This window comes from Protopterus annectens, chromosome 2.part0 (assembly GCF_019279795.1).
Source record: "Protopterus annectens isolate FY-2018-M chromosome 2.part0, PAN1.0, whole genome shotgun sequence".
Taxonomy (NCBI): Eukaryota; Metazoa; Chordata; order Ceratodontiformes; family Protopteridae; genus Protopterus; species Protopterus annectens.
The window spans coordinates 325,577,402-325,593,596 of record NC_056728.1 but is presented as its reverse complement, the minus strand read 5'-3'; the positions used below and the strand labels follow the sequence as shown (position 1 = coordinate 325,593,596).

Here is a 16,195-nt window from a genome sequence, read left to right as displayed (position 1 = left end):
TATGTAATTTTAAATCCCTGTTTTAGTTGTGTCTTAAATTACCTATGTACTTTGAATGTATTTTTGTTATTATGCATTAGATAGTGGAGCTTTTCTCCTCGGGCCTCCACTGAAAATGGACATGTATCCAGTTGGACTAGCCCGGTTAACAAATGTAAAATAAATAAATAAATAAAAATAAATAAAAATAGTGTGGGACCAGATGTCAGATGACTAGTGCATATGATGTCATTCTGTACAGAGATAATGTTTTAATATTAGAGAAGACTGAAGTCTCAGGGGAAGTCTGTTCTTAGAAACCTGACTAGAAAGGCCCTCACCCATATCAGCTTTCCCTGTGGTATTAAGTAACTTAACTAGGGACCAGTAATTCTGTTAGTCAATCAGGAATAGATAGTGAGATTAGTTAAATTATGTTTTTCTGTATCTGTGTAAAACTTTGCATCAGTGTTATTTTTAATATTTTCTGTGACAGAAGCTTACTGTAAATAGATATTTAGTATTTTCATGTTCTTTTATTATTTGTTATTAAATATATTTAAACTTCTCATTGTGGCTGGGCCATTAGAAAAATATTAACATTTGAGAGTACTTACACGTATTTCATGATAACTCTGGCCAGTTCTGAAAGCCTTGCTCTTTGGTTAACATTACCATTTGTATTAATACTAAATTTCACTCCACTCAGTATAATTGGATACCCTTGCAAGAGCCTAATGGAGGTGGCTTTATAGTGCCTGGTGGCAGTGAGCACTACCTTATACTCTGGGCAGGAGGGGGCACAGCGGGTAAATCTATGTCAGCCTTTACCAGGTGTGTGTGTGTGAGTGTGTGTGTCTGTGTGTGTGTGTGTGTGTGTGTGTGTGTGTGTGTGTGTGTGTGTGTATGTGTGTGTGTGTGTGTGTGTGTGTGTGTGTGTGTGTGTGTGTGTGTGTGTGTGTGTGTATGTCAGCTACTTGGAGAAGGGACATGAAGCACTTGTTTCACAGAAAAAGTGGTGGAGGACTTAGTTTGGGCATTTGGCTGAGAACTTAACTCTGCAACTCTGCCAGTGGGGAGCCTTACTGGGGACCTAGGGAGACACAGAGATAGAAACCCAGACCCCGGGTTAAGGGTGTTCCCTGTGCGCTCTTAAGGGAAATTCTGCTTGATGCAGAGAGGTCTGCATCTGGAAATACTGAGTGTATCCTTTTGTATTCCAAGTGAACATCCCTCTCCAGTGTCAGTGGTGAGGATTCAGGCTCCTTGATTATTGGCCCAGAGTGTGGATGTCACATAATAATTATTTAGTTGTATTGTGATCATCGAGTGATTGTTGTTGGGTTATTTAAAGTCTGGAAAAATTGTTTTCGGAGTGGTACATGTATTAAATATTTGTCCTTGTTACTCTTACATATCTTTTTTGGCTTGTATTAGTTGTGTGGATTGCACTTGACCAGCTTGCCATTTTCAAAGCTGCGATTCAGATCATCAGCTTCTTATTGCAAAGTTTAGAATTAAATTGAATAAAACAAAAAAATAAGTCCAGACCAACTAGATATAAGCTTAATAATATTATAAATTAATATATAGTGGAGGTAAAGAATATATTGCAGAGACTGGACCTGACAGATAGACTACCACAAGAACTATTGGCAGATGTCTGTGATTTTGTACTGGAGGAAGTAACAAAAAATGCAACTATAAAGAAGACAAGTCAAAATAGGTGTCTGTGAGGGCTTTAGAAGTGGGTGAGGACAATATTCCCCTACTAAACTTCATCCTATTATATTTCAATCTGTACAACCTCCTGGTGAAGGGAACATATTTACACTGGTCAGGCATTATCATTATCATAATCTTGGTCACTGATTATGAGAGACAGTGTCCATATTTTGCAGTTTGGACCTCTTCCTAGAATCTACTTCTATCTTGTGACCATCCAGATGATCTTCTATGGATGTCATGTTCTGTCTTCTCCTGATCCCATTAACCTGAATTCATGGCACCACTGACTTTAACCTTTCTTAAGCATAAACCACTGCCCCTTGACTACACACTAGCAAATCAGAAAAAAACAACAGAGAAGAAAAACAGAATAGAAAAGGAAATATTTAATGTCCAAAAATCACCTAAATGCAGCTCTTAGTATCTCCCTCTCCTGTTAATTTCATCAGATGGAATGAACCTGTTTAAGTGTGTCCTCTTATATGATAAACCTTCTGATACAGTAAATTCTACTTGAGGAAAAACTAAAGGTTTTCTGCTCAATGTTAGGAGTCTCACCAAGAAGCTCCACTCCATGACAGTGCTCCTCACCATGGAGAGTGTTGACATCTAAGCAGTTAGTGAGACACATTTTAAAGCTGAGGAAGGCATCCCAGCAGTACAAGGCTTCAATGCCTTCCACACATTTAGACCAGCCACCTCACAAGAAGGGACAAGAGGTGGAAGTCTATTGATTTGCATAAAACGTAAGCACAAGATTGGTCACACAATATGACATGCTTGAGCTATTTTATGTCCTATTAACTTTAGGTAAAGTCTGACACCATATACTGCTAGCTATAGGTCTCTGTCTGTGAGCCAGGCTAACTATATCATGTACCTGAATGTACTGAATTCATTCTCATTAAGCCCAGCATCATATTTATGGTCAAAATCAACCATCCCATCATAAGCTGGGCTACATACACAGCTACTAACATGCAGGTGAAATATTCCTGGATATTGTCAATGCAAATACTCTGGAACAGCTAGACTGTACACTATTAGGATTGCAAATATCCTAGTTCTGGTTCTCATACATATGAGGGAATGCTGCACCCTCCCCATTGCAATGTCCTCAATGGTCAAATCAGATCACAAAGTAGTTGCCACTGAAATAATTATAAAGCCAAACTCCCAGTAAACCACAAAACCTTCAAAAACTTTTCCAAGGCTACTATAGCATAGTTAAATTCCAAGCCCCCCTAAACTCACAGGACACTGAGACTGATATGGAAGCATTTACAGAAACCCTGTACAAACATGTGCATAACTGCATAGAATCAGCAATATCAAACTGAAATAAACTTAGGACAAACTCAAAAACAAGTACCCTTGGTGCACCCCCAGTGCAAAACGGTTGTACAACAAAATAAAGAAAATCATGCCCAAAAATAGGAAGGGCTATGCCCAGCAGCCAAAAAAGTTTCATTAGTCTCAACAAGCAACTTTGGGGATTAATAAAATCCACCAAAGTTAACTTTGAGGCAAAAATAGCCTCCCAGGCTAAGGATAACCATAAAGCAGTTGTCAGTTATGTATGTAACCTTAAAGGGGAAGCCCAACATTGTGGTGAGCTAATAGTAAATGGAACTCCCTATAACAAAATGGAGGATAATGCAGATTTTCTCACCAATAAACTTACCTCTAATTTCACCTCCCATCATCCCCAGAAAATGCCCACTACCATTTCTCCTCAACTGTCACTAAAGAACAGGTCCTCACTTTACTCCCCAAAGTTAACAACACTGTATGTATGTCCTGTTAACCTTAGGTAAAGTCTGACATCATATCCTTGCTAGCTATAGGTCGCTGTCTATGGCCCAGGATAACTAAACCATAAAGCGGTTTTCAGTTATGTATGCAACCTTAAAGGGGAAACCCAACACTGTGGTGAGCTAATAGTAAATGGAACTCCCTATAATGAACTGGAGGATATAGCAGATTTACTGGCTGATAAATATAGCTCTAATTTCACCCCCATTACTCCAAGCTACCCCCCAGAAAATACCCACTACCATTTCTCCCAACTATCACTGAAGAACAGGTCCTCACTGTACTCCCCAAAGCTAACACTGCATCAGTGCATCCTGTTAATGTCCAAGGATGCCTCCTAAATAGTTTGAATCATAGCTTCTTGGGCCGACAATAATCTCTTTGCAACTACAGCCACCAGATAGGCTTTGTACCTAGGGAATGGAGGACTGCAATGGCCATCTCTCTACACAAAGTGGGGCCATCAGCAGACCCAGAGAACTCCAGACCCATAAGTTTGCTTAGTCTTATATGCAAGACCATGGAAATAATTATCATGGGCCTGAAAAACTAAAACAGAGGAACTCTTCAAACAATGGAATCATCTCATTTGGGTTCATCATGGAGAGGTCACACTTACTAATCATGGTGGATTTGTTAGAGAATGTCACTGCAGCTATGGATAAGGGCAAAATGGTGCATACTGTCTACCTTAACCTGGCAAAGGTATTTCATACACTACCTCACTTGGGTATTATAGACAAACTCACAAATTTAGGCATAGATCCCTATGTGACCCAAAGGATAGCCAAATGACTCATGGATAAGATACATGAAGTTAGGGTCTGAGAATCCAACTCCACCAAACTGCCTGTTACTAGTGGTGTCCCACAGAGCTTGGTACTGGAACCTCTCCTGTTTGGAATATACCTCTCTGAAGTCAAGAAAATGTAGAGGGGTACAATCATTTAATCTCCCTCTGATGTAGACATCCTCCAGGAGGATCTGATGCAGATAAACAACTGGTGCCACAGCCATGACCTAAAATAAATTATGCATAAGTATACCCTTTGGAAAGATGGCCACCCCCTGCAAAATTACAACATTGATAACACTGCCTCAAGAGTATATCCAGTAGTAAGGAATTTGGGAACTCAGGTTTACAGTAACCTGAACTATGATCACCATGTGTCCATGGTGGTGACAAAATCCTTCTACATGGCAGACCTTATAAGTAAGACCATGGCATCCAGATCTAAGCTCATAGTCTGACTATACTCAGACTTCATTAGACCTTTGGCATGTACCTGACCAGGCATTTGCAACAGCTGGAGTGACTACAGAGGTTCCTCACTAAAAGAATACAAAGTGTAAATAACATGTCCTATGCAGACTCTCTCAGTGCCTTGGCCCTGTACTCAGTCTCCTACAGATTATTGGGTGGCTGTCTATGCCTAACCTATAAGGCATTCACTGATCCAGCCCTGATAGATCTGTTCCACATTTACAAAACAAACAGCACTAGAATTACCTGAGCTAAACATTGTCTATGACATGCAAAAACACATTGGAAGGAAAGGTGTGTGTCTCTCAGAGATTACCCCTTCTATGGACCTGACTCCTCATTCATTTGAAGCAGAGGTCTACCCTAAACCTATTGAAATGTAATTTGGACCAAGGAATGGGAAATCACAAATTCAGCCCTGGGTTGTCAGCTGTATTCCTTATTAACAGGGGCTGCTTGAAAATGCCCTAAGGCACAGGTATATACCAAAGCCATTCTAGTCCTTGGGCATTGATAATTGGGTAAACTGGTACATGAATGGCTAAGCTTAAAAAGGTTCTAACGCTGTTATTCAAGTAATGTCCTATGATCCTATGATCACCCTAGGTCTCTGTGAACCCATCATGTTATGTTATCCGACTCCTTCCTCTGCCCCTATTTTGATCCTTTCATCATAATTTGATTGGCACACTCATAACACTATGAGCAGCATTTACTGTCTCACATTGTGCAGCGCCCCTTATGCTGCACTGCACTGCAGTGTCAGTACTGAATGAACTACCTATTGTGGGAAAACGCTGTTATTCAAGCACCAAAGTTGAGTGTACTACCTGTTGTCCTACCTTCATAAATGAACAGAAGGTGGGTCCACTAGATCACTGGTGAGCCAAAGATGACCATAAAATGATAATGTTTTTTTTTTTGGGGGGGGGGGTGCATTGTTACAGTTTTCTTCAACAGGCTAACTTAATATTTTGTTTTACATAATCAGGTAACAGCAAAGTAAAGCATCTCTTATTTCAGGGATAGGCAGAGATCAGTCCATTTCTTCATGCATTTTGACACTTTCTGCTTGTTGAAAAGGTAGCTGGAAATACAAGTTGTGGCATTGAGGGAGGGAAAGGGTTAATAGATGATGTCACACAACCTAATGTGTTGTGATTTACTTAGTCTAATGAGTCCATTTTCTTTTTTCTTTATATGACCATATTATCTAACAAATAACTTCTCCAAAAGATCATCATAGTTTAATTTATTTTTTCTCTTGGTGTGTAGTAAAACTTAAAATGATATGATATATAAATATTAAAAATAAATTCAGATAAATAATACAATAAAGCACATAAGGAGAAATAATGACTGTAAACTTGTCTCTACAAAAAAGCTGACATATAAACCTATTCATCTAACTTAGACAAATATTTGCAATACTAGAGCTTGTCCCCCATCAGTTTACTGGTTGGACAGGGGGAAAATGTAATTACCAAGTTTTTGACCTTACAGCAAAGTAATGTTGGGTCATTCCATTTACTATAAATCAGAAATATAACATGCCTACCTGTAGTTCCTGAGGTGAACAGGTAGAGGCACGTTTCCAAGACATTTGATGCAGAATGTAAATGTGAAGGTAAGGGAGCATCTGAAGCACTTTCTAACTTATCTGCTAATGTGTGAGGCCCTTTAAAATGTGAAGATTTGTCTGCAGTCCATAGTGGAATACTTTTCTGCATCAGCTCAGGATAAATGTCTTCTATTGAACCTGCAATATCTGGAAAGAAAGAAAGATTCAGGAGTTTACCTTTTTAATTCTCTAGTACAGTATCTCAAAGTAAATCCAATCAGTAAATGCATCATTATAAATATGCTGTGCACCAGATACAGAAGTAAAACCCAGAGACATAAGAAACAGATGTTGTCTTACTGCATCAGCTGATCAAGAGTTCCCATGACTAGGTTCACCATCTCTCTCTTCCATTCCATTTTGATAGGTTGACATAGCTGGCTGAAGCATATTGAATTATGAGACAAGAAGAACCCAGTCCATAGTAAAATAAACTAAGTTTATTTTTTTTTTCAACTGAATCTTTATCTGTGTGGTTCCATTAAAAGATAAACAGAATACATGTTTGTCATTTTCAAGAGTCTGACTTTTGCATAGATAAAAACAATTCTGAAAAAATTAACAATGAGAGCAGTTAATAGCTGTATATAAAATACACTGCTGCCATGCCAAAACTGTTTCTGACAACAAATTGTTGTTCATTTTATTGCAACAAAACCATGGCCACACTTCAATTTTCCAAATTACTTTTGTACCTTGAGGCATATCTAGCCCAACAAAAAACTGGGATAATCATGAAACCATGGGGAACACCAGCCAAAAGTATGCTTTGTACCAGTTAGCCTTGTCTGTTAAACTAAGGGTGGTAGAGTAAAGATCCTATAACAGGTATAGGTAGCAGCTGAAGCAGAACATTTCCTGAGGTAATGGCATGCAAAATTCCTGAAAAGTATCTGACCATCAAAACATCACAGAAACCAAGCCAAGGGATGTCAAACACATTCAGGCACTGAAAGGCTTAGAATAACTAATGTAGCACTATGCTATCAGGCTGCCATGATAAGAATGCTTCTTTCATAACTGGACTCAAAATATAATACACAGACGCAATATATCTCAATCTCTTAGCATAAGAAATCTGGAAAAAGCTAAAAATAATGGGGGGGGGGCATAGGTCCAAAAATATGGATGGATTTTAAATATTACTTTGCTATACTTACAAAGTTGCTGGAATAAAAGGTGTGTAGGCATGCATTTTCTGAAGGACATCTGAAACTCAAATGTCTGACATTATTAAGTGACTTCAGTCCTCAATGATATGCTAGAAAGCCACACATTTTATGAGGAACAGACTGAAAATATGAGGCAAAAATCTGGACATTCTGTGAAAATCAGGACACTTGAGAGACATCCTGCCAACCTCTTGAATCGCAGGAAAAGAGACTATGCTAGTCAGGTTCTGAGCTACTCCACCAGTCTATCCCAAGAAATGTGGTTTCAGAAGTATTGCCTAGGGAATGGCCTAATTGAGTGGAAACCCTAGAGTTAGACACATCTGGTACAAAGAAGACTGTTGCCCTTCTCTGTACAGTTGGACAGTTGAGAGCTGATGGTGGAGGTACTCTATTTCTCATAGCAGAGGAAATTCTTGTACACCATTGTACTATTTAAACTGATTCCTGCCTATTCATAAAACCTAGAGAACAAACCAACAGGAAATTATCTCTTCTTGTATTGAACTAATCTCTAATCCCACTTTGTTGGAATTAACTCATGCCACTGATGAACATTTGCTCATCTCTAATAAATGTAAAAAATGTCCACCCTCAGAACCTATTCCTTCTGTCCAAATGCTTATTTTGGATGGCCAGAGATAGAAGTAACAGTATTTTTCTTACTGCACCAGCTGGTCTACAACAGGGCTTCTGATTGGCTTCATCATCTCTCTTCCATTCCAGTTTGATATTTTCTTTCTTAGAATTTTCAGTTTTTTGGGAGTGCATGTATCCTATGCAGTGAGACTTTGTGACTGTGCAATGCATTAATACAGAACATGCAGTCCCTGAGCCTGCCAGTTTAACCCAACCATTGAGTATGCAGACTTCCTTCAAATCACAAACAAACCAACAAAGAAATAAATGCATACAAAGTAATTAAATAAAGAAATAAAGATTTCACAGTTTCGCTGTCAACAAGGAATACATAAATATATGCTTGTTGATTTACAAGGAACTTTGACATCATTCACTAAGCAAGTAACTACAGCTTGAAAGAATAGTTGTGTAAAAATCTTACCATAACCATAGATGCCCTTCTCTTCCATGTTGCAGTATTCATACTGTGGGATTTCCAGCCCTCAGGTGAACCGAAGTTGGCTCCTATACAAAAGCTTAAGCCTGGCTGCCATAGATGTTTGGGACGTCACACATAGGGCCATAAACCCTGGAGTATAAATGTAACATCAGCACGCAGAGACCTCAGAACTTGAAGCCCAGAGAAAAGACTACAAGGCCAAGGAAAAGCAAAAGCAAATGTCCTTGCAGGGCTGCAATGAGTGGACTGCACTGAGGGTATACCCTAGAGAAGATAGAGGATAGGGGATGGAGGGTGGGAAGGAATACTGCAACATGGAAGAGAAGGACATCTATGGTTATGGTAAGATTTTACACAACTATGTAAAATCCTAAACAATACTGAAACAGCCAACTGAATAAGAAAAAATCAAGTTCTGTTCCATTAAGGCAGTATGCACACCAATTAATGATGTAATTCTTCTTGGAAATAATATCACCACGCAGTCAAATCCACGAAACAGTCCAACAAGGTAGCTAGCGATATCACATTTATTAAGACAATTAAAAAGAAATGTTGAGCTCTTTCATCTACAGTAAGTAGACTTCATCAGAACATTTCTCCATTTTGATGGTTATCATGGTTAATGAGTCAAAGTAATTAATTCATCAGTAATTATGTAAATGATTTAATATGTGCATGTATATAAAAGCTGATTTTCAAAATGGAGAAATGTTCTGATGAAGTCTACTTACTGTAGATGAAAGCACTCAACATTTCTTTTTAATTGTCTTAATAAAAGTGTTATCGCTAGCTACCTTGTTGGACTGTTTCGTGGATTTGACTGCATGGTGATATTATTTCCAAGAAGAATTACATCATTAATTGGTGTGCATACTGCCTTATTGGAACAGAACAAGATTTTACACAACTATTCTATGTCCTTCTATTCCCATGTTACAGTATTCATACTGTGGGAGACTACCACAGCTAGGAGGAATGCTGGGAGGTGGCCAATGTGGAGGATTCTAGGAATCCTTGTAGGATTGCCCTGGCAAATCCTGCCCTGGCCCTAGAGACCTGTTCCAGCTTGTAGTGCTTGGTGAAAACATGGACTGTGGGCCAGGTGTCTCTCTCTAGGATGGAAGCTGTGTCCAGTCCTTTCATGAAGGCATTAGAGGTAGCCATGCCTCTGGTAGAATGCGCTCGCACTCCTTGAGGCAATGGTTTGTGATGATGAGAGTAGCAAAAAAGGATGGATTTTCTGATCCAGGAGGAAATAGTTTGTTTGGAGACGGCCTTATCCAAGGCCCTGGGATGGAAGGAAATGAACAGTTGGTCAGATTTTCAAAAAGACTTGGTATTGTCCAAGTAGAATTTCAGTTGCCTATGTACATCTAGGGAATCAAGGATCCTCCCTGCAGAGTTAGTAGGAGAGGGGAAGAAGGTGGGTAGGTGAATGGACTGGTTTAAGGAAAGCTCATTAACTACTCTGGGCATAAAGCAGGGGTTAGCGCATAGGGGAAACCCTGTCATTGTGGAAGGTGGTGTAAGGAGGGCAAGCCATCAGGGTCTGTAATTCATGCACTCTTCTAGCAGAGGCAATGACCACTAAAAGGATGTTTTTCCATGTGCACATTTGAAGAGATGCTGTGCTGGCTAGCTGGCTCAAAAGGGGGGAGGGTAAGCTTTTCTAGCCTGAAGATTAGATCCCAGGGAGGAGGAATGGGCTTTCTTGGTGATCTGATGTGTAAGACCCCTCTCAGGAAAAGTTTTACATCCAGTCTAGAGAGAAGAGGTGGCTGTAAAGGCAAGCATGCAAAAATGGCTGAGATGGACTTTGACAGAAGAGTAAGCTAGCCCCTCCTTAATGAGTCCACAGGTATAGTTCAGGACCAGGGGATGATCTGCTAGAAATGGGTCCTTGTTTTTCAGAAAACACCATTTTGAGAATCTCTGCCATTTAGACAGGTAGTTTTTTCTGGAATATATTATAGTGATCTAACTTACCTTGAACAGGTATAACACCGAGCTGGAATGTCAAATTTCTCAATAGCGAACAGTCGGAATATCGTACAAAACACCAAATGCGACATTTGTGATCGCTCTACCACCTAAACAAGTGCTACCATGAGTCAAAAAGGGAGGGATATATTGCATTTCACATATATTGGGTTCACAATTCTGAGAAATTCCTGCACTGCTTTTGAATATTTTCCAATCGGCCATCCACCGGCTGATCAACTGAATGTATACCATTTTTTCTAGTTGTAGGTTTCCTGGCCTCCCTCAGGACAGACATCATGTCTTCTGAGTAGTGTTGTCTAAAAGGGATCAAAAGTTGATCACCCACAGAGTTAGTTGTAGTAAAGACAGTTGTGGGTGCAGGAGGGATCCCTGTTGTTTAGTAGGTCCACGTAGTAAAGACAGTTGTGGGTGCAGGAGGGATCCCTGTTGTTGAGTTAGTAGGTCCACCTGGTGAGGTAACTTGTGGTGATTGCCCTTGGCCAGTATTGCCTTGGTGAATAGGGAGTCACCAGCAATATTTTTGGTTGTTCCTTCTTAATTTTTAGAAGGGCTCTTTGAATTAGAGGGAAGGGTGGGAAGGTGTGCAGGTACATTCCCTGCCATGAAAAACTGAAGGCATCCACTCTCCAAGCTAGTGGTGAGTGGGTCCTGCTGCAAAATTTGTTCAGTTGTCTATTCTGCGGGGAGGCAAACAGATCCAGCTGTGGTGTGCCCCACTGGTGGACTATGTGTAGGAAGGTATCACTGAGCAACATCTGCTGAACAAGTCCGCTTGCTTGTTTTCCTGAGAGTGGATGTATGAAGCTTTCAGGAAGAGGTTGTATTTTGCTGCTATTTCCCAGATTAGCAGGATAATCCGACATAGCCAGTAAGCCTTTGTCCCTCCTTGTTTGGTTAGGTACCACATGACAGTCGTGTTGTCTGTCACAATGTGGAGTATTCCTGGTTGCAGCATGCGAAGGAGAACTTTTATTGCTAGGAGGACAGAAGTCATCTCCCTGACACTGATGTGCTGTTTTTGCAGGGCAGAGGTCCAGCACTGTTGTACCCTGTAGTCCTGCAGGGTTGCTCCCTATCCTAGGTCTGATGCATCTGTGTGTTTAGACTGGGAAGTGGGAGGAAGTTGAAGAGGAATTCCCTGGTTGTTGGAAATCTGCTGAATCTACAACTTCAGCTCTAATTTTAGACAGGCCAGAAGGGGGATGAGTTTGTCTAGAGGTTGTTGGCTCTGGGACCAAACAGTCTTTAAGTACACTGGAATTTCCTCATGTGCATCCTTGCTAGTGGGAGCATGGGAATGGTTGCAGCTATGAGGCCTCTAGTTTGGAGAAAATGTATTTCATTTAGATGTGATTCTGTTAATAGACTCAGAAAATGGGAAGAGAGGGATTCTACCTTGTCTGGAGGTAAGAAGGATCTCATTAGATCTGTTTTGATTCTACACCCTAGGAAAACATTGTCCTGTTATGGGAGGAGAGTGGATTTTTGAGGTTGAGAGTGAAACCTAGGTTGTATAGAAGGGACATGGTAAATTTGAGATTTTCCCAAAGGGAGGACTGTGATTCTGCTTCTAAAAACTCTGGGAGCCATAGATAAACCAAAAGGAAAAGCAGTAAATTGAAAAGGAGAAGAGGGCCCAGAGAAGCACAGGAAGCTCCTGTGGGAGAGTTTGACTGGGATGAGCAGGTATGCATCCTTTAGGTCCAGAGTAACCATAAAAGCTTGAGGTGGAATGAGGGGTGAAATAGTTTGAAGGGAGAGCATCTTGAAGGAGGGAACATGTAGGAACAGGTTTTGGTAAGAGAGGTCCAGGATAGGTCTCCAGGGCCCATCCTTTTTTGGGACTAAGGAGAGGCGGGAGTAGAAGCCTCATCCCTCCTGACCTGAGGGAACTGGTTCTATGGTTCCTTGGGAGACTAGTTTCTGCAGGATGGGAGGAAGAAAAGGGAGATGATTTTTTGGAGGGAAAGGAATCCTTATTGGTGTAGGTTTTTCTTTCCAGGAAAGAAAGTATCCTTTTTGGATGATGGAAAGAACCCAACAATCTGTAGTGCTGGTTTTCTGAATAGGGAGGCATTGGGTAAGGTGGGCGGACAGGGGCACTTGGGCAAGGCAGTCATGCAGAGGAGAGTCCCCCTCTACCTGGAAAGGGCTGTGTGTTGGGGGGTTATGGTTTTGGGGGGTCTGGGATAAGGTTGTCTCCAAGATCTCCTACATGGTCTGGCAGTAGAGGGGTCAGATATGGAAGTGGTCCTTCTAACAAAGGATGTTTTGGCTGGGTAGTTGTAGTATCTGGCCACTGGAGACACCAGCAAGTGCTTAATGTCCTGCAGTTCCTTGCTTTTTCTTGCAAGTTTTTAAAAAGTTCTGCAGCATTTTTGCCAAATAGAAGGTTGTTATTCAGAGGAGCATCCATGATCTTGGATTTAAAGTCATCTGGAAGAGGTTGTAGTCTGAGCCAGGAGTATCTCCACAAGGTGGAAGCAGTGGCAGCAGATCAGGCAACTGGTTCTGCAGTCTCATAGCTGCAGTGGATAGAGTGTCTGGCTACCTAGGTGGCCAGTGACAATTTGGAGGAAATGTCCAATTTGGCTGGACAGTTTGGGGTGGTAGCCAACAAGGTGGAGGCCTGAGAGACTAGGTCTGGGGCATACTTCACCATGTGAGGTTGGTAGTTTATAGCCCTGAAAGCTAGGGTAGAGGAGGTGTATACTTTTTTCCCCATTCTCTCCAAGGTTTTGCTGTCTTTATCAGATGGTAGAAGGGAAGCAGAAGGCAACTGCCTAGACTGCTTGTCTGGGGATACTGCAATAATGGCTGGGTCAGCCAAAGGTGGTTTTATGAGGAGCTTGCAGTCATCAGGGACTTTGTGAAACCTATCCGGCCTCTAAGGGCCAGGAGGTTGAGAGTCTGGGTTCTTAGAAACTGTAGTGAAGGCATCCAAGAAAGCTGGGAGTACTGGTGGGATGGCTGAAGGTGAAGGGGAGTCAAGCTGTAGAAGCTCAAAGTATCTTTTCTGGGTTTCAGAGATTAAAGAAGTATCCCACTTGAAATACTCTTTCATTTTTGAGATAGTGTCCCCAAATGATAAGTCCTCAGATGGGGAACCCCCTTCAATAGAGCTGTCTTCAGGAGAGTAAAATAGTCTAGGAGAGAGGCAATCTGTGAAACACAGGAGACAGATTCCTCAGAGGAGGAATAAGACTGTTCTGGGTCTTCCTGGGTAACTGTTTGCTGAGTAAATGCTAAAAGCAGGGAGGATGCAGAAGCCAGCCTAGTACTCAGTACAGGGATGCTGGTGGGAGTAGGGCCTGTAGGCCTAAGAGCCATAAAGGCCTGCATCAAGGAGGAAGTGAAGGACTCCTGGTCTGGGGCTACAGGAGGCATTGGGCTCAAGTTTTTTGTTGTCTGCTTCCTTTTAGAAGGAGTGTGCATCTGGGTGGGTAAGGAAACAGAGGCCTATGCTGGTGTAGATGAGGTCTCGGTTGTCCGGTACAGCGATGGTTCCCCCACAACACTGGTTATAGCTAACATCAGAGTCAACTCCGCTGATGTGCTGTCCATGGGTACTGACATGGCCTCTTCTAGAAGAGCCGTCCAAACCAGAGTAATTGGGTGTTTCTCGGCCCCTAGAATGGTAGTCGGTGGGACATCCAAAGACAGAGTAGTAGCTGGAGAAGGCCTGCAAACCTTGGCCTTCTTCTGTGGTTGTTCGGCTAGGGTGGCCAACTCCAGATCCATCCTAAGTGTGAGGATTCAACTTGGACAGATGGCTGTGTAAGGTCTTCTGTACGAATGATTGGCAAATAGAGCAGGCCTTGTGGTCGTCCTCCTTACCTAAGAAAAAGACACAGCAGTCATGGGAGTCTTTGTGCAGAATCTGACACCCGCAACTACATTTACACTTTTTCTCCAACATCAGCTAGAGGAAAACAACTACAGCAACCAAGCTAAAGCTTAAGAAAGTATGAAAAGGCAAAAACCCCAACGGGGTACCTATCTTTAGATGTCTTTGGACATAGGAGCGAAGCGGTCAAAGTAATCGTCATCTGCAGCTGAAAAGGTCTGAGGTCTGTGCATGCTGACGTCACATTTATACTCCAAGGTTTATGGCCCTATGTGTGACATGTCATGCACCTACAGCAGCCTGGCTTAAGCTTTTGTATAGGAGCTGATGTCGGGTTGCCTGAGGGCTGGAAATCCCACAGTATGAATACTGCAACATGGGAATAGAAGGACATTTATATGTATGTGAGTAGCTTATGTGTGATAGTTTAAGGCTACTGCTCAGTTTTATTAATTCATCTTTGTCCTTTTACATAAGACCATTGTCACAGCATAATTCGACTTCATTTATTATTAATTTTACCTGTGCAATGTGCTTCCAGTGTATTTGATGCATTGTATAATACCACATTGTCTCTAGTGTCTCCATTCATCATGATTTGAGTGGAAGCCAGGTTGATATCTCCTAAACAAATAGTTGGTTTGAAGATAAATGAAAATTTGCAAGTTTGGATAGTTGAGAGGCAGGATAGTCTGAGAGGGAGAATGGAGAGCACACTTATTAAGATGGAATATTGCAACGTATTTTCATAGTTAGAGGATATAACCATCACTTCTGTTCTTACTAGCACTTAAGCCCTTAGATGTGGGATAGAATTGCATCTGGAGTGTTTCTCCCCTGGCCTCCACTGAAAACAGGCTCTGTCCTAGTTGAACTTTCCCAGTCAACAAATGTTAAAAATAAATAAATAAATAAATAAATATAACCTTCACCGACTGAATAATCAGTTTGTAAAGACTAAGGTATAGATTAGGTAGTATTTGGTCACTGGCCAGAGAATATTATATTTTTGGTTTATATAGTAGGTGATTAGAGTAGGAGGTGGTAATTGATTTTAGTGGAAACGCTGTCATTTTCAGAAGTGTAGTTATCAGGCTAGTTGGGTTGAGCTAAATGCAGTTGTTACTGCAATGTTTTGGAAAAACTTGGAGAATATTTCAACTGCATTATTTAATGGCATATTAGAACTGATATATTTTTAGCTGGTTTGTCAGAAAACATTGATTCCTTTAGTCTTGTCCAGAAGGATTTTAGAGGCGAGTAAGAATTTTGCTGGCAGTAAATTAATCACTTTTTCTTGAACTGATGGTGAAGACATTAACAGTGATTTTTAACAGTTCTAAATATCAGCATGGGGAGGGAGGTGCACTCTAGAGTGTGTCTTCTTTCAGATGAGGCTTTATTCTGTGGTTCCATCTGTTTCAGATGAAGGTAGCTCAGATGGACGTAAAGATACCATGACAGCTATTGAAAAAAGCAGGGGTCCTTTACGCAACACAACATAGAAAAACATTTACATATTTACAAAATGTACATATTTATAGGCACATATATACACATTTCTGCTTTTTTACTATTCATCACTTTTTTTAAACATCCTCATTTATATTCTTCCATAACTGACCCCTATTTCTTCCACAACCACAATCTAATTTTTTGCAATATAGCTACCACAATCCAT

At 41.0% G+C, this 16,195-nt stretch overlaps 1 protein-coding gene across 2 annotated transcripts in view; it reads right to left on the bottom strand.

Moving 5' to 3' along the window:
* The window catches only part of LOC122793085 (long-chain fatty acid transport protein 6-like), a 937,264-nt gene that overhangs the window by 569,798 nt on the left and 351,271 nt on the right, over positions 1-16,195 (bottom strand). For both annotated transcript variants that reach the window (XM_044060804.1, XM_044060806.1), the window contains exon 3: positions 6,345-6,554. In XM_044060804.1, coding sequence (XP_043916739.1) covers positions 6,345-6,554 — 210 coding nt within the window. The remainder of the gene's footprint in view (positions 1-6,344; positions 6,555-16,195) is intronic.